At 37.6% G+C, this 20,854-nt stretch overlaps 1 protein-coding gene and 1 non-coding gene across 2 annotated transcripts in view; both read right to left on the bottom strand.

The window, feature by feature from the left end:
- GPC3 (glypican 3) overlaps nt 1–20,854 on the bottom strand; it is a 423,057-nt gene that overhangs the window by 35,896 nt on the left and 366,307 nt on the right. Inside the window, exon 7 of the mRNA XM_039875284.1 lies at nt 18,739–18,898. Coding sequence (XP_039731218.1) covers nt 18,739–18,898 — 160 coding nt within the window. The remainder of the gene's footprint in view (nt 1–18,738; nt 18,899–20,854) is intronic.
- LOC120613285 (5S ribosomal RNA) lies at nt 10,382–10,500 on the bottom strand. The gene has a single exon (XR_005655647.1). It is a non-coding gene; the product is annotated as a 5S ribosomal RNA (ribosomal RNA).

The following is a 20,854-nucleotide window of genomic DNA, read 5'->3' as shown; positions in this document are numbered from 1 at the left end:
ATCGATAGAATCTTATTTTAAAATATGAAGTGGAAGCTGAGAAAGTACTTTACTTCTTCATATCAACCCTGCAGATAAAATGGATCAGTTCACAGTAGAATACACATTCTTTTCAAGTGTACATGGAAAATTTTCCGGTACAGAGTATATACTAGGCCATAAAATAAGCTTCAGTAAATTTTAAAAGATGAAACTCAAGCAAAGTATGTTCTCCAGTCACAATGGAGTGAAAGGAGAAATCAATAGCAGAAAGTTATTTGGGAATTTTACAATACGTGGAAATCATACAACACAATCCTAAATAAACAAGGATTAAAGAAAAAAACACAAGGAAAATTAGAAAATACTTTGAAATAAATGAAAATGAAGATACAACATACCAGAACTTTTGGAATCCAGGGAAAGAAGTCTTAGAGGGAAATTTATAGTTATCATCACCTACATTAAATAAGAAGAAAAATTTCAGATCAAAAACCCAATCTTTCACTTAAAGACATGGATAAAACCCAAAGCAACCAGAAGGAAGGAAATGATGAATGTGAGAGGTAAAATTAATAAAATAAAGAATAAAAGCAATAAAGAAAATCAACAAAACCAAAAGTCAGTTCTTTTAAAAGATCAACACAATTGACCAACATTTAGCTATACTAAACAAGAAAAACAAAGACTCAAATTACTAAAATCAGAAATGAAAGGGGAACATTACAACTGATCTTACAGAAAAAAAAAAAGATTATAAAGGAGATATTATGAACGACTGTACGCCAACAAATTAGATAACCTAGAAGAAATGGAAAAAAAATCATAGAAATATACAAACCACTAAAACTGACTTAAGAAGAAATAGAAAATCTGAATAGACAAAGTCCAGGCCCAGATGGCGTCATTTGACCAAATGTTGGCAGAAGAATGAACTACAGTCTTTCGCAACTCTTCCAAAAACTAAAAGTAAGAAAAACTTCCAACTTATTCTATGAGGCCAGCATTACCATGATACCAAATCTAGGCAAAACTATCACACACACACACACACACACAAAACTATAGACCAGTATCTTTTATAAAAATAAGTGTAAACATTATCAGCAAAATATAAGCAAAGCAAATCCTCCAACCTGTAAGAAGGACTATATAATATAACCAAGTGGGCTTTATTCCAGGAATGCAAGGCTTATTAAACATACAAAATGCAAACATACACCATATTAAGAGAATAAAAAGCTCCGCATGATTATTTTCACACAGTAAAAGCATTTGACAAAATTCCACATCCTTTTATGATTAAAACACTTAAGAGTCCAGGAGTAGAAGGGAACTTCCTCAAACTGACAAAGGGCATCCACAAAAACCCAGAGCTAACATCATACCTAAGGGCGAATGCAGGAAAGCTTTCCTTGTAATATCAGGAAAAAGAAAGCTGTCAGCTCTTGACACTTCTATTCAATATTGTACTAGAGGTTATAGCCAGTACAATTAGGCCAGAAAAAGAAATAAAAAGCATCCAGATTGGAAAGAAGTGAAATTGTCTTTATTTGCAGACAACGTGATCTTGCATGTATAAAAGCTGAGAAAATTATTTAAAAAACTATTAAAACTGATAATTGAATTCTGCAAGGTAGCAGAATACAAGATAAAATACAAAAATCCATTGTATTTCTATATAGTTGTAATGAACAATCTGAAAATTAGGACAATTCCATTTACAATGATATCGAAAAGATTAAATACATAGGAATAAGTTTAGTAAGAGAAATACAAAACCTATGCTCTGAATACTACAGAACTTTGTTGAAAGAAATTAAAGAATTAAATGCAGCAGCAGGTCCTTGAATAACATGTCATACAACGTTGTTTTGTTAAAATGTTGATGAGATACCATAGAAACTTAACTCTAGTTTATATTAATTATCCTATAGTAAAATTGGTTTCATTATTTGTTATTTCACTTAAAGTTGCAGACCCTATTGACAACATTAAGTCAGAACTTACTGTAAATGGAAAGCCACCCAACGCTCATGGGCTGGAAAACTTAATATTGTTAAGTTGTCAACACTCCCAAGTTCATCTACAATTTGCATAAATTGACAAGCTGATCCTAAAATTCATATGGAAATTCAAAAGGCCCGCAATAGCCAAAATGATCTTAAAAAAAGGAGAACAAAGTTGGGGGCCTCACACTTTCTTGTTTAAAAACTTACTACATACCTTTAGTAATCAAGATAGCATGGAACTGGCATAAATATATATTAATGGAATAGAACTGAGAGTATAGAAATAAAATCTCAAATTTGTAATAAATTGATTTTTGACAAGGGTACCAAGGCCATTCAATGGAGAAAGAATAGTCTTTTCAATAAATGGTGGTAAGATAACTGGATATCCACATGCAGAAGAATGAATTAGAACCCCTAGCTCACACCATATGCACACGTTAACTAAAATGGATCAAAGACCTAAATATAAGAATAAAACTATAAAAATCCTAGAAGACATAGGTGTAAATCTTCCTAATCTTGCATTTGGCTTTGGTTTCTTAGATATAACATGAAAACCACAAATGACGAAAGAAAAAATGAATAAACTGTACATTACTGAAATTAAAAATTTTTGTGCTTCAAAGGATACCATCAAGAAAGTGAAAAGACAACTCAAGAATGGAGAATACCTTTGTAAGTCATATATCTGAGCTTCACTTTTCTTATCTGTAAAATGGGGCTTATAATATTTCATAGGCTGTTATAGAGACTAAGACTAACGTCAGCATGGAGAGACAGTAGTGTTATGTTTCTAACTACTAGTACAACTAGTACAACAACTACTACTACTGCTGCTATCATCATTGTTGTTATTATTATTATTGCTAGGATAAGATTCACACCCACATTCATTATGAATCTCTCTAATATGCAATTCTCTAACATACGTAAGGCCTACAAAAAGCCAGGCTTGCTCATGAGTATGCAATTTAAAATTTAGAGTTGTGTTGAAGGGATAATGAATAATTCTAAATGTATTATTTTAGCTGGGGCATTGGGCCCAAGAACAGCACAAGGGGCCTTTAGTCCGGTTGCCTGCTCAGTCTCCCAGAACCAAGATTATACAGGGTTCCAAAACTACCTTCAGGATAAGCTGTCCAAACCAACTGCTGCCCCAGCAAATGATAGCCTAGGATGTACTTAGGCCAGATGGTCTTGGAGCACAAGAATGCATTGTGGATCAATAATTATAGCTCTTAAGTGGAGCACAGAGGAGCGAACCCAGATCTCCCAAGCATGTATAGTGAGTTTCTTGCAGACCATGTACTCTTTAGTCCCTCCTTGTGAGGCCCAGGCTTAGGCTCCTAGAAGAAATATGATTTATGGAAAATATATGGGGAATGTATATAAAGAGTGAGAAAAAAGAGAAAATTATTTCAAGGGTTCAGAATAGTCTAACTCAACTGGACTGAGCACTGTATTTTTCAACTCCTTCCTGTTATCAGAAAGATCTGGGCTCTGATTCTTGCTGTTACTATCCACTGACCTTGGGCAAATTTAGCTCTATGAACCTCACTTTTCTCCTTTACAACAGTTATTATTAAAGCCTACCCTACAGGGTTATAAGGAGGATTTAATTAGATGATGAGCTTGAAAGTTATTTGTAAATCAGTCTGCTAGTTGTTTGTTGTTATGAACAGAATGGTGCATAGAAGGATTTTGGAAAAGAAAGTGATGTCATGGAAGGCTGAGGCCATCTAGAATGAATTTTGTGAAGAAGGTTGGTCTTGAAGTATTGGTAGGCATTAGTAATGGAAAACAGAGGGCATAACAAGCAGATGTAATGGTCTGAACAAAGGTAAAGAGGTGGTAATGAGAATGGCGTGTTAAGGCAAAAGACGCACATTTATAGCTTATTTATAGCTATAAAAACTTTCAGAGGACACTTTGGGATCATTAACTAATCTATCGTCTCATGATGTACATTCAGGGTTAACAGGCAACCTGGCCTGGGGGCCTGAAAACAGTCTCCCAGATTCTGGGAGACTGAGCAGGCAACCGGACTAAAGGCCCCTTGTGCTGTTCTTGCACTTTGACTTCAATGTTGACCTGCATGCTCAGGCTGCAGGGTATGGGCGTTTGCAACCTCCCTGCTAAGGTGCCTGACTCTTGGTGGTGCTTGCCACTGTGACACTGACATGACCCAGATAGCAAGAGAGCCAGATGTGAAGCTAAGATGAAAATAAAAACATGTCTATTAGTCATTGAAAGAGCATGTTCCTTAAAGCAATTTGATTCCTGACTGAAACACTCAAACGGGGGCTGAGAAAGTGCTTTGGAAAGTACGAAGTTAATAAACAAATGGAGCAACATTTACACACACACATATATACATATTATAGTTATTGAAGTAAGAAAATGTTAGTTGTTGGAAAAAAAAAACAGTACAATTTAATGAAATGTAGTCTCTTAAAATTCAATGCCCTTCTAACCTTGCCCTTTTAATTTTACAAATGCTAGATGTGTTTTATGTTTGAAGATTCATTTGGAAATCATTTAGGTCACCATTTGGATAGGCTTGCTTTAATTCATATTCTTACTGATGTTTGCCCCTGTGAGTAGAACAGATGTTGTGAAGGCAGGATGGATTTCTGCACATCGCAGAGGTCCTCTTCCAAGAATGATAAATCCTTTGGTTTCCAAAACATTAAAGATGAACTGATAAACCCTAGCATGGTTGCCTGGTGACCTGATTGACTTTATCCGTATTTATCCAAGTGACTCAGTCATGTGTTTTCAGCTTTCCTTGTCCTAATGTTCTCCCTCAGTGACCTTGATTTTGTTAGCTCTTCAATATTTTATACCTTTCTGTGTAGTTTCTTCGTCTGCAAAACAGAAATAATAATGGTACCTACCCCACAGGGTTGTTGGGAGGATAAAAATGAATTGCTTCATGAAAAATATCTAAAACGGTGCCTGACACATAGTAAGTGCTCAAAAAAGTGAGCTATTATCATTATGCCAAACCTATTATTACCCCCTTTATGCTCTTCCTTTAAATTACATTGGCATCTGCCCATTTGCCCAAGGTGGAAACTGACCTTGTTCTTGATAACCCTTTCTTCCTCACCTTGCCATATCTAAACATGTTCTATTGATTCTTCTTAAAGATTTTTTTCTTCATGAAGATTTCTAAAATGCAATTCTGAACATGTCATAATACTCCCATAATCTGCACTCTCGCACACTCCCAACCTCCATATACATAAGACATAAAACCTTACACCAGCAAACCAGAGTGCCACCTCCAATCTCATGGTGGTGTTCCCTGCCGTGTTCTCGAGGATTATGATGTCACATCTGGGCCCAGTGGAATGGGGTGCTGTAACCGATTATCAATGTCTGCCATGAGAGGTGTGGGGGTTGAGGAATCTGATGACCCATATGTTGTGAATTTATAGACCCTGCTACAGGATCAAAGCCGAGCTCCTTAACAAGGCATATAAGGCTCTCACGATCTGATCCCTAACTAATCTTCCAGCCTCACCTCTTGCCTCTCCCTGCTCTAGCCATACCAAACTGAATATTGTTCCCAGAACCACTGTTTCTTCTCACCTCCATGTCTATTTTCATACTATCCTCCCAGCTTGCAATGCTCTCCCCCTTTCATTGACTCCTACACTCCTACTCAGCTCAGTTTTTGTCCACTTCTGTCTAGGTTTGAGGTTTTTCCTTTGTGTTTCTCCAACTCTCTGTGCATACTGCAATCAGTGCTTTAACCTTATTATATTATAATTATCTAGTTAGTTGTTTGTGTCCCTTACCCAGGCATCGCTCCCAATTAGACTGGAGCCTTAATTGGGCAGGTGCTGTGCTTATTTGTTTTCGTAGGGCCAGGGCCATGCAACAAACACTTATTCAATACTAATTATGTGTCAGGCACCAGGAAATACTTGATCTCAAATTGATAAATGCTATAATGGGTATTAACAATGTACTCTGCCTAGGGCAAGGCTTCACTGAGGGAAAGGTCCATCTGAACTAAGTTTTAAGGGTAGAGAAGAGGAAACCATTATAAGCTAAGGGACCAACATGTGCACAGTATTAACAGCTACCATTTATTGGAATTCACCAAGGTGCAGGCCCTAGACTAAGTGCTTTATGTATATTACAAATATAGGAATTCATAAAGGCCCAGGAAGGCCTTAGAGAGCAGAACAGCAAGTTTGGAAACAGTGAGAAATTCAAAGTAGTTGGAGCATAGGATGGGAGAGGCTAGTGGGAGACAAGATTAGAGAATACATTCCCACTCTCCTTTTCATTCCTTAAGCTGAACCTGATTCTAAATCTCTTTTAGGTTCTAAAAATACTGTTTTAGGCTAAAGTATGACTCGTGTATTCAGGTTTAGAAAGCCGTAGAACTGAAATGTACACGATTTCCACAGACATTATTACTGCCAAAAACAAATCCATCATTTCTTCTCCAACTATCATTCCCTATGAAGTGGTGTGTGGGGAGAAAGAAAGCTAGACAGAAAAAACTAAACGGAGAGAGAAATTCATGGCTCCATGCTCCAAGAAGCCTGAGTCAGAAAGATATTAGTGTAGAAAGGTGCTATGTCTGAATGTTGGCTTAAGATGATAAGGAAGTTAAGAAACCATAGACACAGAATTCTTGGGTTCCTTTTCATCGCTGAGTTAGTCTTCCAGTACTGTGGTTCAGAAATTTGCAGAAGCAGTGTGCAGACACTCCTACTGCCAATTGCTGTCTACTTTTATAGAAAGTCTCCAGTTCCCTGATTTGACCACATTTTGGGAGAATATCATTCCTTAGTCTCTGGCAATTGGTGTTGTATATGAATGTGAGTAATATGTTGCCTCCCTCTACAAACAAGAAAGAAAAGTTGAAAAGGAGAGTGTGGGGGGAGGAGTGTTCCAAATTTAGCTTTTCTTCCAACCTCTGCCCATATGGTTGGTGGTTAAAAAAATGATTACCAGGCCAACAAAATGTAACCTGATATTAGGAGTTCCACTCTAACTCTGTGAAACCAGAGCTAGGACCAGCACACGGTATTCATTTATCTGATAAAGGGAGACTGAACTCTAAAAGTGCTCCTCGCCTTGGTTCCCCATGAGCTGGCCTGCAGGACTTCCATCCAGGTTTGGGATGGGGATGATGAGATTTCCATTGGTTAGCAGAGAAATTTCAGTGAGAGCCCATCAACCTCAATAGGGAATAAGGGGCTATGAGAAAAAACAAAGTTTATGGATCTGGTTAACAGTTTCCAAGCTGAAGAAGTTTCCAAGTCCAGGATTCTGAATCCTAGATTTCAGAGTAACCGAAAATTAGTTTTTTTTTTTTCATTTGACAGCATAACTTTAAAAGAGAGGAATAGAATGTTCTCTTACTCGTGGTGGAAAGCCACGTGTTGATTTAAACCTAGAATTTTTAAGGATAAAGGAAGGAAAATGAATCTTCCAAAATACCCCTTCACCTTGTGGTAAACTGGTAAACATTTAATAACTGACTCTCAAAAAAAATAAGCATTTATGCAGTTTATTTTAAACTTTGCTGGAAAAAGGATGTGGAACACAGTATTTATAAATAATAAAAATATACTATACTCTTTATTGTAAATTCCATAAGTCAATTGATTCTCACAGAATGTATTCATTGATTTTTGCCAGACTTGCATCTCTAGCCAAAATCAGGGGTGCGATTGATGACCAAGTATAGTTCCTGCAAGAACACTGGTTGATATATTGGTTTACATAAAGAAGCAAGACAAAAATGAAATAACAAAGATGTATGTTGGAACTTCCCTCCTCCATTAATGACAGAGTGACATCTCTGCTAAATCAGATAATAATTTTTGAATACTGGAAGAATTGTTCCTCAATGTTTTGTGCTATTTACAATATAACGGCTATAGGAACAACACAATTTAAAATTTAATCTGCACTATTAATATATTTTTTTCCCATCAACAAAACAATAAATCAAGTCCTGATTTGAGATTTTGCTTGTTTCTGTGATGTAAGTATTTTCACCATGGTCAATTTTGAGCTACCAATATGACAACACTACACACAGAGTTGGGAAGTGTATCTAGTACTTTCACCACACAAATAGATACAAATAACCTCAAGAGCACAGATAATAGTAAATGCAATATTAGGATGTGATGTGTTTTGAATATGTTATCTTTGTTTTTAACAGAATGTATTTAATTGGAAATCTATGGAATTTAATTTTTAATAATGCCTGTTTAACAGCTGACTCATGAAAATTCTGAAATTTAACAGTTGACTCTTGTTAGCCAGTGCAAGCCAGGGCCAGTACATCACTGCTCTCACCCCCATTTGGACTGCTGCTTTTGAGTCTATTATACCATTGGGTCCAAGGGTAAGGAGGGATAAAGGCAGAGACACCGAGACATGCTACTCCTCTCTACTCAAAGTAGGGTGTGTTGCTCTACTATTTATTACCAGTCTGCAAGGAGAGGAGTACAGAAATTGCAAGTAAGCTGTTAGAAATTTTTATAGCAACTTGACAGACTTTTAGGTGTGTTGAGTCTCATAATTAAAAATTGTGGCTTGTATGTCGTTGGCCTTTTTGTCATTTCCTTTCTGTAGTAACTGATTTTTATCATATTTTACAAAAGAATTAGTCTATGACAGATTTGGGAGGAACAAACCCCTTCTCCCCGGGTCCTTCACCACAGATAACTTGAGATGCAATGGTCTATTCTGTGAGGCCAGGGTCAGAGGGAAGAGAGTGGTACAGCAGATGAATGTAGACTGGACAACCTTGACATTGATAATTCAGCCATTAAGACTAACCATTTGTAGCTGGAGGAAGGACTGCATGAGTTTGCTTTTCTAACACAGTGGCAGGAAGGACACAAGCCTGGAAATAATTGGGGAGAAATGAGAATTTGATTCTCAAAATAGTAAAACAAATCTAGAGGCTATGAGTGACAGACAAGATGTTGAAAAGAACTGCTCCCTGGAAAAGTCTCTGCCATTCCTAAGGATCCGTTTGCTTAGGAAAATAGTTTCAGAAAATCATAATTGGTGACATGTGCTCAAATTCAACTAGAGAGAGTCTCTTTTCCACTCCTCCTTCCTTCCCCCAGCCTGAAAAATTCCTCATTGGTTTGCTGCACCATCTTGGTTCTCTTTTGCTCTACTTACATGTTTACATCATAAAACCATAGTATCTCAGTGCTATTCAGTACCATGAAAGTCAGGAGCCCATGATATAGGCATCTATCCATTCTATGACACCCCATTCCACTCCCACCCAGCCGATCTTTCTGGTTATTTAATCTCTAGTCAAATACCTCCAGAGTTAGGAAGCTGATTGTTTCCTAGAGCAATTCATTTCACTGAGGAATAGCTCAAATGGTTAGAAAGTATATCCTTTTGATAGTCAAAATATATTTCTTCGTAAATTCCATGCAATTTCCAGATCTATCTTCATCTTCCATATGCAAAACCTCTAAATACTGGAAGACAACATTCGCAACTCCCTAATTCTTCTCCTGTAATAGACTGAATATTGCTACTTCTTTTTTACTATCCTTCCCCTGACCCTGTTTGGAGATTCTTCACCATCCTGCTCACTTTCCTCAAGATGCACTCTTGGCTACAGACATACACTGTCTCACACAGTGTGCCCCCTTCACAGAAGCCTCTACTCTTGTATCGACTGGAACAGGGATCTCATAGCTCTTTGCTGACAATTTCAACTGTGAGCAATTGAAAGATACTTTGAGGCTGATTAAAAAAAGCAGTGAGGGTGAAACTTACCAAACAGGAGGCAAAAGGAAACAAATGTTGAAAAGTAAACATTGTACATGAATAACTGAGATATTTACTGAACATCTACTAAATGACAATTATGGGGCAAGGCCAGGGAGGGAAGCAGAGGTTTGTGGCTGAGACAATAAGAGTATATATAAAATGACGAAGATGACCTTTCTACCGTCTGAAGAGCTCATAGTTAGTTAAGGAACTTTGACTTTGCTTTACTCTGAAACCCATCCTGAAGGTGCTAATGAGATTACCTCCTGCTCTGACACAGACAGTTCTCAGACACCAGAATTTGTAGTATAGCCTTTATTCCACTTTTATTTATTCTGTAATTATATTACTACTTAAGTCCATCAATGGGCTACAAATGAAGAGATTCTGACTGCATTGATGCTCCCGTTCTCACCTTAAAGGTTTATTTACCATCACCCATACCCATTAGGATTGTAAAATAAAAAAAAAAAACAAGGTCAAAACTGATTGTTATTTGCTTATTTTATTTATTTTAGCTGAGGCAACCCTTGGTTGACCTCACAGATTGCAAGAAACTTGTCAGCTTACAATCCCTTATTTTTTATTTTTTTTTAAGCCTACAGCACCTGGTCTTCCTAGGTGGTCTCCCATCCGAGTACTAACTAGGCCCGACCCTGCTTAACTTCCGAGATCAGACGGGATCAGGCTTGTTCAGGGTGGCATGGCTGTAGACCAAAAGGCAGTTTTTAAAAATCGGTAAGTATTTATGGCAATGATAAGAACCATAAGTATCATGGATCATTTTGTAAGATCATTAAACATCTCTCCTAGCCAGGTATGTATGTAGGCAGGCTCTAATACAAGGTTCAAAAAAGACTAACCAAACAAAAGCTTGCCAGTAACTTCATTCCTACCAAAGCAAATTGGAAATCTCCTTGGACTGACATAAGCAAATAACGGGGAGAAAAGGATAATGGCTGCTTCTTTGTTCTTTTTGCCGTAACAAAAGTTAAAGGACAGCATTGTCTGAATTGGAAAGAGATACTTGTTAACATATGTGTGCCCATGTGTACATGTGTGTCTATAGTTTTTGGGGCCTTGAGGAAGGTATCTAATTGCAGGGCATCCAATAGCTCCAGTGAGCAGGACTTCATCCTGGCTTTATATCTGATCTCCACCCACGGCCAGTAGGACTGTCCACATCAGTCACTTTCAGCTTCCGGCTCCCTCTATAAGCTCACGATTCCTTGTTACACTGGGCTCCTCTGATTCGGCTCCCTTAAGAGACCATTGTTCATCAGGGGAACTTAGGGCCACTGCAGAGGTTTAATTAGATAACACACTTTTCTCTCTTTCTAATATGATAGCTCTTATAGGGAAGTACTTCCCATCTGATGGCATTCAAGCCCACTTTCTCAAATCTCTTGGGGATGTTATCCTACAGAGACTGCTTCACTTCTATTTGGTGGCTCAGCCAGAGGCTTTGAGTTTGCCACCTCCCTGCTGCATCCTCCTCTACTTTTCCATAGCAGAGTATTGAATCTCTCCCTCCAATTCCTTTCTATCTATACTAGATTACCAAAATTTAGTTGAGGCTTTCACTGAAGAGGCCAACATGGCTTCATCCAGAGAAAATCAATTGCACCATTTAGCCACATTCATACATTCAACAGTTTCTTTTTAATCTGAAAGCTACTTATAAAATTTAATACAATGGCCATAAATCACTCACACTATTTCTAACACTCCCCTAATTCTTAGAGTTATGTGTAAGGCCCACCAGAAAGTATAACTATTTATAGCATTACCCCTGATAAAAGTCTCAGAGCCTAATGGCTCAGACAGGAAGCATCACAGGACAGACCTAGAAAAGCAAACTCTAAACTATCTCCTCCCAACTAATAAGAAATAAACTGCCGAAAACATCCCAAGTTACAGTAACTTTATAGAAACTTTTTTACCTTTCCTTACTTTCATCTATCACCAGCTTACCTGTAGTAATTCCCTAGTCAACACCTTTAAGGCATGGGGAAGGCCCTGTTCTGGGTACACTCCTTCAATCTGCAGGCAATATCACTGTAAAAGCTTGCATCTAAATATCTCTATGTGAGCCATGGAAACTGTACAAAACTCTGGGGTGAGATGGGATTGTCTATCTTCTCAATCTATTAGCGAGACCCACCTGGTCTGTATCTGGGTGAAAAGTGCTATTACAGCGAGCTTTGCTTCCTTTAGTTTCCCTGTGACATTTGATCTTTAACAGAAAAGATCAAGGCACAAAAACAGACTGCTTATAGCTACGAACAAAATAGAATGGAAAGAATCAGGGGCCCTTTCTTGGCCCTCCCCAATTCATTGTCCACCTCTACTCCCATTGCCTCCTAACACCAAAGCAAACAAAATATAACTAGCTGTGATTCTTTCAAGATGTAGGTGACTACTACTGTTATGACTGTGGTTATTTCTACAAGTTGATAGACATATTTGTCATCTTTTAAATACCTTCTCATTGGGCTAAAACAAGTTAATGAATAAATGAAAATGCCACCTTGGGGATGGAGAAGAGGGAGCACATTATTTTAAAAACTGTTGGTCTGAACATTGGGGACTTCATTTATAATTTTAGCTACAGGCTTTTGGAGACTAAAACTAACTTATAACTCAATGGTACTAAACAATATTAATAATATTACCCTAAATGGGTAACCGCTTTATAGTTTATAAAGTACTTTTGTATCCATTATCAGACGTATTCCATTCAACAACTTACGAAGTGAGCAGGTCAGGAAATATTTTATGATTATTTTTGCACATTAGGGATAGGAGGCTCAGAGGAGCTGAGTGACTTTGTCCAAGGCCATAATACTGGGAAGCGGCAGAGACAGAACCAAGACTCAGTTTGTTTGACTCTTTAGATGAAATACCCTTCGTTCTCTTTATATCTAAAGCTTTAGCAGCCTAAGGGTAGGAGGGTATCTTGTTTACCCATCAGATGGGATCTACTCTCAGTGTGGATGACAGGGGGTCCCTTACACTGAGGTCACATGTTTGAGGGACTGCCATCCCAAGAAAAAAGGCTGGAGGGAGTTACTAAAAAGTCTTGCCTGAGAATTTCAGGAGTGGATTATTTCGTGGGGAGCAATTTGTAATGTAAGTGCCAAAGATCTGACTGGTGAGTTTTCAAAGATTGTACAGGAAGTAAAATTTGGTTTTTCAAACTATAGAATACATTTTGGGAAAACTTCCACAATCTATTCCTGGACTTGTTACCAACACAGCAGTATAAATAGATTTATTACTGTATCCACATGTATTTTGAGCTCTAAACAGAACTCAACAACTTTCTCATTAAAAAAACCCAGGACATTTCATTCCGCTACAAACTTCCTACTCATTCTTCAACAGACAGTATAATTTGTTCTAGAGCATGAAAAGTTTGCAATGTCACCCATGATAAAAAGCTAAACATAAAGTTCCTTTTTTGGTTTTACTCTTTTCATCAAACCAACCCATTAATGAATTTATGAATACCTGTGACTACCAGCCCATATTTATGAAGGTTTGACTTGATAATTTAGAAGAACGGTAAAGCCATTGAACTGTCCTTCACCTTTCCTATGTGTACAGGTTTATTAGGAGTCGAAATATAAGGTTACACTTAATCCACTAAAGAGAGAATAAAAATCATTGGCTTCAAAATATTTTCTAATTGCTGGGTTTTTTTGGAGTCATTGTTCTTTTGCCTTCAGAATATAAAGTAACTGTAGGGAGGGAATAATGGGTGCAGAGACTCATGGGCCTCACAGTTATAAAGTCTTAGTGGTTTCATTCTAGTATTGCTAGAAAGAGGGGACTGTATGTGTGTGGGGCAGCAAACAGCTGCTTTCCCTCACAACACCTGGAGATGACAGAGATGAATGGCAAAAAGGACCTTCCTGGGCCAGGATTTCACCTTCACCCCCACACCCAGCCAAGGAACAAGTGGGAAGTTTTCTCTTTTCAGTCTTTATACTGACATGGAGAAACAGTTTCTAGAGGGCAAACATTTCCACAAGAAACATTTGTTTAATACGGGCAAGAAACAGCCATTTGGTTGTAATACCGGTTCAAGTGCTAAGCTGAAACCTATTTCACGAAGTCTCCTCCTCAGCCCACCACCAATCAGTTGAAGCCCCTCTCACTCCCATGTAGCAATAAGGAATGTTTCTATCTTCTACAGTCTGTTTCCACTTTTCTCATCCAAAGAAATAGGCTTTCACAGTATCCATGATCACTCTGCCCTGTCTTTGGCCCAGCTTGAGCCAACATTATCTTTTTTTGTAACTCGTAGTTATAAAGACATTAGGCTCACCAGATTGTTCCGGCTGTATCCAAAGAATAGTGCAAGCTGGAGCAAGAACAGATCCGGGGAGAACAAGGGGTGAGAGAGAGTGGTAATGAAGATGTCTCTAAGATAGGTGTTTCTTGCTGGGAATTGATTTGCGAGTGTATATTTCAATTGTGTTTCTAAAAGCAAGTGTGTGTGTATGCACACCTACATGAGTGCGTGCACATGCGTACTTGTGTGTTTGTGTTTCTGTGTGGGTGAGAGTGGGGGTTTGGTGGAGAGGCAACAGATGCTTAAGATGAGTAGTCATCATGTCTTGGCCAGGGACACCTGGCCAGAGCTTGCAAAGCTGCTCATGGATCAGCCACAGCCAAACAGCTCACAATAAGAGCCAATAACTAGGAATAATGCTGAAGGTACTCTAGCAACAAGACAGTCAATTTATTGCAACGAATTCATCATGGATGATGTCTCTGGAAGAGTCTGAAAAGGGTGTTCAGTGCAAAAACATCTTATAACTCATGGGCTAAATTCAATCTCTCCAGAAAATAAATGCTGAACAAGGGATGCATAAAAGCCAAAAAGCTTCCAGAGAGTTTGGAATAACAATAATAGTCTTCTGGTTATAAATATTGCAGATCTTAACAGGTTGCAAAGCACTTGTGTGCTAATTATTACATTTGGTTTTCATAATAACTCATTGAGGTAGGCAAGGATGATTCTCCCATTTTATAGATGGAGAAATTGAGGCTCAGATAAGTTATATAACTTGCTCAAGGTCCCACTGTTAGTAAATGTGCTAGGACTGGAACACAAGTATCCTAATCTATCACGTAGATGACTTAGTCTTGAACCTCTTATATACTTTCTAGAATACTTAGCTCACTGTGGGGTGGTTTGGTGGCTTCTTAGATGTTTGAAGTATCAAGTCTAAAAGCTACAAGTTCTCAGTTAGAGGACTACAGTAAGGGCTACAAACGGATCACCTCAGGATCTTGCTAATATGTCCTTCTGATTCAATAGGTCTGGGATGGTACCTGAGATTCTGTATTTCTAACAAACTCCTAGATGGTATAGATGCTGCTGGTCCATGGACCTCACCTAGAGAAACAGAGGTATAGGGGGTATTGCTGAATGTTTGTTACCTGGTTTTAATTGCCTTTCATGGATCTTAAACAAACAAAAACAAGGCAATTTTAATCTACATCTGCAGACTCTTTGAGCTCCCATAGGTCAGCAGCAGCAGCAGCAGCAACAACAGACCAGTAGCTTTATTAGTAGATAGATACGTTTTGAGTGCTTCCAGGTGCCAGGTACTGTGCAAAATACTTTGCATGGTTATTTTATTGAATCACTACAACGCTGTGAAACCGGCTATGAGAGATGGAGTAACCCACCAATAGTAGCTTTTGTACCGAAATATAAAAGGTACAGGTTAAGCCATACCTGTGGGTAAGACATCATGTCATGGTCATCTCACCAACAATAAAATTCAATAATCAGAAAGAAGGGGCAGACACTAAGAATTCTGTGTTAAATTTAGAAATAACATTATAGAAAAATAAAGCACTTTGGACACTTTGGGATGAAGAGTTTTAAAAGTGAACATAGCCTAGAAAGCATGGAAATGTTCAAAACTTATTAGCAACCTGGTATACAGTCTGCTAAGGATTAGGTGTAGGTAGCCCTTGGTAAGAAGCCTGGCTTGCCAGATTGGAAAAATCAAAGGAACAAGAGTAGGGAAAATGAGATCTTTTTAAAGTGGAAGTAGCTCGAGAAGAAAACAGGGAACCTGCAAGTTAGAAAAAATACTAAAAAGATGTCCCCAGAAGACTTGAATAAGTACCTTGCCAGGGACTAAAGCAAAATAAATGTACACAATCACAGACTGATGACACTAGAAAGGCCTGCAAGAATTGTTTGGGCATTCTATTATTTTACAAATGGAGAAGCTGATTTCTAAAAAGAGGAAGGGGCTTGCTCTAGGACACATGGTAGTTAGAAGTAAAGCCAGGAATAGAAACTAGGCATCCTGCACTTCACCCAGTGTAGCCAAAAAACAACAACAACAACAAAAACAAACAACAACAACAAAAAACCCCCAAAAAACAAAAGGGAAGAAATGAGCCAGGAAGCCAGCCAGTAGAACCATTTGCTGGTTATGGTGAAAAGGGTCTGTTCAGGGAGAAAAGGGAGATAGAAGAAAGTCGGAACGTACTCTGAACCTTGTTTCTCATTTCCAGATTGTCTTTTCGATGAAGGGATTTGGAAGTTCTAAATGAGATGATGATGCTAACGAACTGTGCTCCAAATCTGGTTGACTAAACGGATTTGATGAATCACCAAGATCAGATTGCATCTACCCAGATTTTGGGTAAAACTGTGTAAGAGCTGACCAAAGTATATAGCATGTTGTTCCAAGTAGCTAGTGTGTCATGAGCCTGGCAGATTGCCGGTGAGTCTCTTCTCTATGAGAAGCTTTTCAAAAGGAACCCAAGGCTGGTGGGATCACTGAACATGTAATCGAAATAGCATATGCAGGATGGTGGAAGGGGTGAATAAAAAGGAAGCAGTGACAGAAGCAGAAAAAATTCCAAACAATATACAGGGATTTGGGTCCTAAGTATATATGAAGGGCAAGGGAGAAGAAAGAGTCAAAGATTGCTTCAGTTTTAAGTCTCAGTGACCAGGAAAATTGTAGTGGCATTAAAAAAAAAAAAAAGATATTAAGGGAGTAGCTGGTTTGGGATAGTCTGTTGATAAGTTTGATTTTTGACACATTGAGTCGGGGTAATGGTGGGAAAGCCAGGTAGAAATGACTAGTAAGCAGCTGGACATGGGGAATGGTAGCTCAGTAGAGCAGTTAAGACCAATGGTAATGAATTTATTGTCCCCACAGTGGTATAATAGTTAAAGAATGTTTTTTGTTTGTTTGTTTGTTTGTTTTATCAACCTTTGTTTCAAACTTTATTCCCAGGCTTCTTCACCTCAATTAGCTGCAAAGAATGATTTGTGTATAAGCAAAAACTGAAAAGAGCTGCAGTGTCCAAGGGGCTTGGTCTTAAAAATATTAGAGATGGAGATTTTATGGGATCCACAAAAAAAAAAATTAAAAAGCAGTTATAATATAAAATAGCAGCTCCCAGTAACTTCTTCAAGTTTTATTTTCTTCAGAAGTTGACTCGATTCAGTTTGCTTCATTCTTGGAAGCCTCATCAAAATTCTCCACAAGATCTGGAACTTCATCCTCATCAACTTCTCCATTGATGGACAAATGAATTTAAAAATCGTGGTACACACATACAGTGGAATATTATTCAGCCTTAAAAAAGAAGGAGATCCTATCACATGCTAGAACATGGGTGAATCTTGAAGACATTATGTTTGGTGAAATAAGCCAGGCATAAAAGGACAAATACTGTATGATTCCACTTGTATGAGGTACCTAGCGTAGCCAAACTCATTGAAGGAGAAAGGAAAATGGTAGTGCCAGGGGTTGAAGGAGGGGGAAAAGGGGAAGTGTTGTTTAATAGGCATAGAGTTTCAGTTATACAAAATAAAAAAGTTCTAGTGATCTGCTGTAAATTTGAATATAATTAATGATACTGTGCTGTACACTTAAAAGTTTTATAAGAGAGCAGATTTCATGTTAGATGCCTTTTTTTTTTGCCAGAATAATAATAATAATAATAATAATGATAAAGACTTAAAGAAATCATTAAAAATATTGAAAGAGCCAGAGTAGATAAAATCTGTATTTTCTCTGGAGAGAAAAGATAGTCTTAAGAAGAAATCTCTGGATAATACCCAGATATCAAGGTAGGATTAGGAAGAACTAGTGAAGGAAAAAGGCTGAAGGAGAAATAGGAGCATATAGGGTCTCAGAGGCCATGGGTAATAGGATTTCAAGGAGAAGTCTGTGCACTGAAGAGGGAAGAGCATGGCACTGGAAATCTCAAGACCCAGGTTAGATTTCTAGTTCTTTAATTTAGATAAATCTCATTTCTTCTCTGAGCCCCAGTTTTCTTATCTGTAAAATGGATACAAGAACACCTATCCATAGGAAAGTATTCTATAAACTGGGAAAATCAATAAAACATGAGGGGATTTTTATTGCTGTTGTTTTGCCTTCTTGATCTCAGCAATTCTATTTTTTTCCCTATTGTTGTTTTTTATGTAGCTCTGCAGTTGCGTGTCATTGCCTATCTATGTTAGACTACTTGTAAGAAAACAAAACACGTATGATGTTCTAAGACAGGGTCAGCTAATGTCTCTTAGAAAGTTACCCCATCATTGGTTTTCACTAGACTCCCAAGACTGCATTTCTTTTTATAACCAAAAAGAACCAAGGAAATTGCCAATGAGAAACAGCCAACTGATTATGTCAGTTCATTTTAGACAATGGAAAACAGGAAGTTACCCTCTTAATCTACCCAGGTCCAGAGATTTAAAAAAAGGCTACCTGAAAATTTTATTTTTCTGGAATATAGTCTTTCCTTTAAGAGCTGGTGGCACTGTGTGTTGCAGGGATTTTATTGTGTGCTGTAATGATTTTAAGGAAGTTATAGAGAGCAGATTTAATTGGTTTTTAATTCCCAAGCATCGGCATTTTAGCTCAGATTTGAGCTGGCACTAATCAGTTACCTGCAAGAAAGCGGAGCTGATTCTTCACTTTCATCATTCCATCACCGGAGCCTCCTATGCACTCATCTTCATCATCTCCACAGTCTCCACTTTCAAGCCCTTCCTCATCAAGGTTTTTATCCAGAACTCTACCTTTGGGCACAGACATGGTTCTCAGGAGCTGGAAAAAAAAAAAAAAACTAGGAATGCGGCAGCCTTCATATTTTGCAGGGAGGTCTAAAACAGTGTGTTACTAACAGGAGACATTAAAAATATTGAATGAGTTACACAGAAGCTTTTAAAAATAATTTTCAAATTTAAATAGGCATGGACTGTTTATATTTTTTACAGTTTAATACTTCTGTCTGTACATTTCCATAGCATTTTACATGATTCTCTACTCCTCTACTACACTTACATCATGAAGTAGCCAGAGTGTGTATTGCATCAGACCTTTCCATACCATGGGATTTAAGTTCCTAAAAAACCTCCATGGTAGGAGAACTCATTGATGAGAAATTTAAGACATGATATAGGCAAAGCATATTTATAGGTATAGAGGACACAGAGATCAGAAAACATCCCTATGGAAGCCCCCTATAACTACTAAATTAAAACAACAAATGTTTCCCGCCGAAAGAAGAGAATAGCAGTGAATTTTAGATACATTTTAAATGATACTTTAACACAAGTGGTCTCTGTGGGAAGTTCTCAGACTTCATTTTACTTTCCCTCACCATTTCTCTCCAAAGTTGTATTTCAATATTCTCTATTTTTGCTCTAGTTTCTGCCCCACCACCCATTTTTATTCCTAAATCTCAGTTGTACTACCTATTTTTAAATAATGTCCAATGAAAGATGCTGGATATACCGAAACTGGGATTTTTGATTCTGGAAGAGGTATCTAGAACAAAAATGCTGCATACACAGGCACATCTTGGTTTTTGTGGTTTCCACTGTCTGTGTTCATTGTCACTCCAAAGTATACCTTTATGTTTTCTACTTATGGTTTAGCTGCTGCACTAAGATCAACTTGGAGCAGGCTACATACTATGGAGAAAAGTGACCCTGTAGTTTTTTTAAGTGAAGTAAGAAAAGTCCAAAATAGTTCTTTCCTGGCCAACAACCTTTAAAAGTGTCAGAGAAACCAACACATCTATTATCTGCCATTCCAGCACCATATCCACCCTGCTGCTCTAATGCATTCCCTCTCTAACCCTCCTCTGTCCTCTATCATTTCTCCTATATATCTAAATGTTAATATAAACAAAGAGACTAAGATAAACTAGTCCAGTGACTCTCAAAACTTTTGGTATCAGGAACCCTTTATATGCTTATTAGAAATCTCAGAGAAGTTTTGTTTGTACAAGTTATATCTATCGGCAATTACCATCTTAGAAATTATAACTGAAAAATGTAAAAATATTTAATAGCTAATTTAAACATAACAATAATAAAACCATGATGTTAACATTTTTAACCGAAAACAAATGTATTTTCCTTGACATAAAACAGTTGGAAGGGTGGGATTCTTTTACATTTTTCAAATCTTTCATGTCCAGCTTAATATGATAGCTGGATTACCGTATCTGCTTCTCCATTCAATCTGTTGTTATACATTGCTTTGATTAAAACATTTGCAAAAAATTCAGCCTCTCACAGACATGTCATAAGAAAAGAGAATTATTTTAGTGGACTTTTTAGGTAATTGTGGATATTTTTCAATGATACTACATAAAAGCTCAAAAAGTGGAAAAGGTTAGTAGCAATGTGTTATATGAAACCATATAAAAAACTTTTCATGTTCTCTTACATTAAAATCCATTGTTATGTTTTGAACTTTTAATGGGCCTTTTAACTATTTTGTATCATCACACATGGGTCGTCTGGAAAATATTGCTCCACTGAGCTATGGATATCTTCCAAATGTTAACAACTTTCATTATATGATATCAAAAAAAAATATATTGAGAAGGGTCAAGATGGCAGGCTAGGTAAAAGTGGGGTTCGCCTCCTCCCAGGACCACATTAAAATTATAACCAAATTATAAAACAATTGATGTGGGAAACCACCTGAACTCTAGCTGATCATAGCACATACATCTGAAGGTATAAAGAAAAAGCCACATTGAGACTG

The sequence above is a fragment of the Pteropus medius genome, unplaced genomic scaffold, assembly GCF_902729225.1.
Source record: "Pteropus medius unplaced genomic scaffold, Ma_sr-lr_union100, whole genome shotgun sequence".
In the NCBI taxonomy this organism is placed as follows: domain Eukaryota; kingdom Metazoa; phylum Chordata; class Mammalia; order Chiroptera; family Pteropodidae; genus Pteropus; species Pteropus medius.
This window is presented reverse-complemented; position numbering and strand designations above follow the sequence as displayed.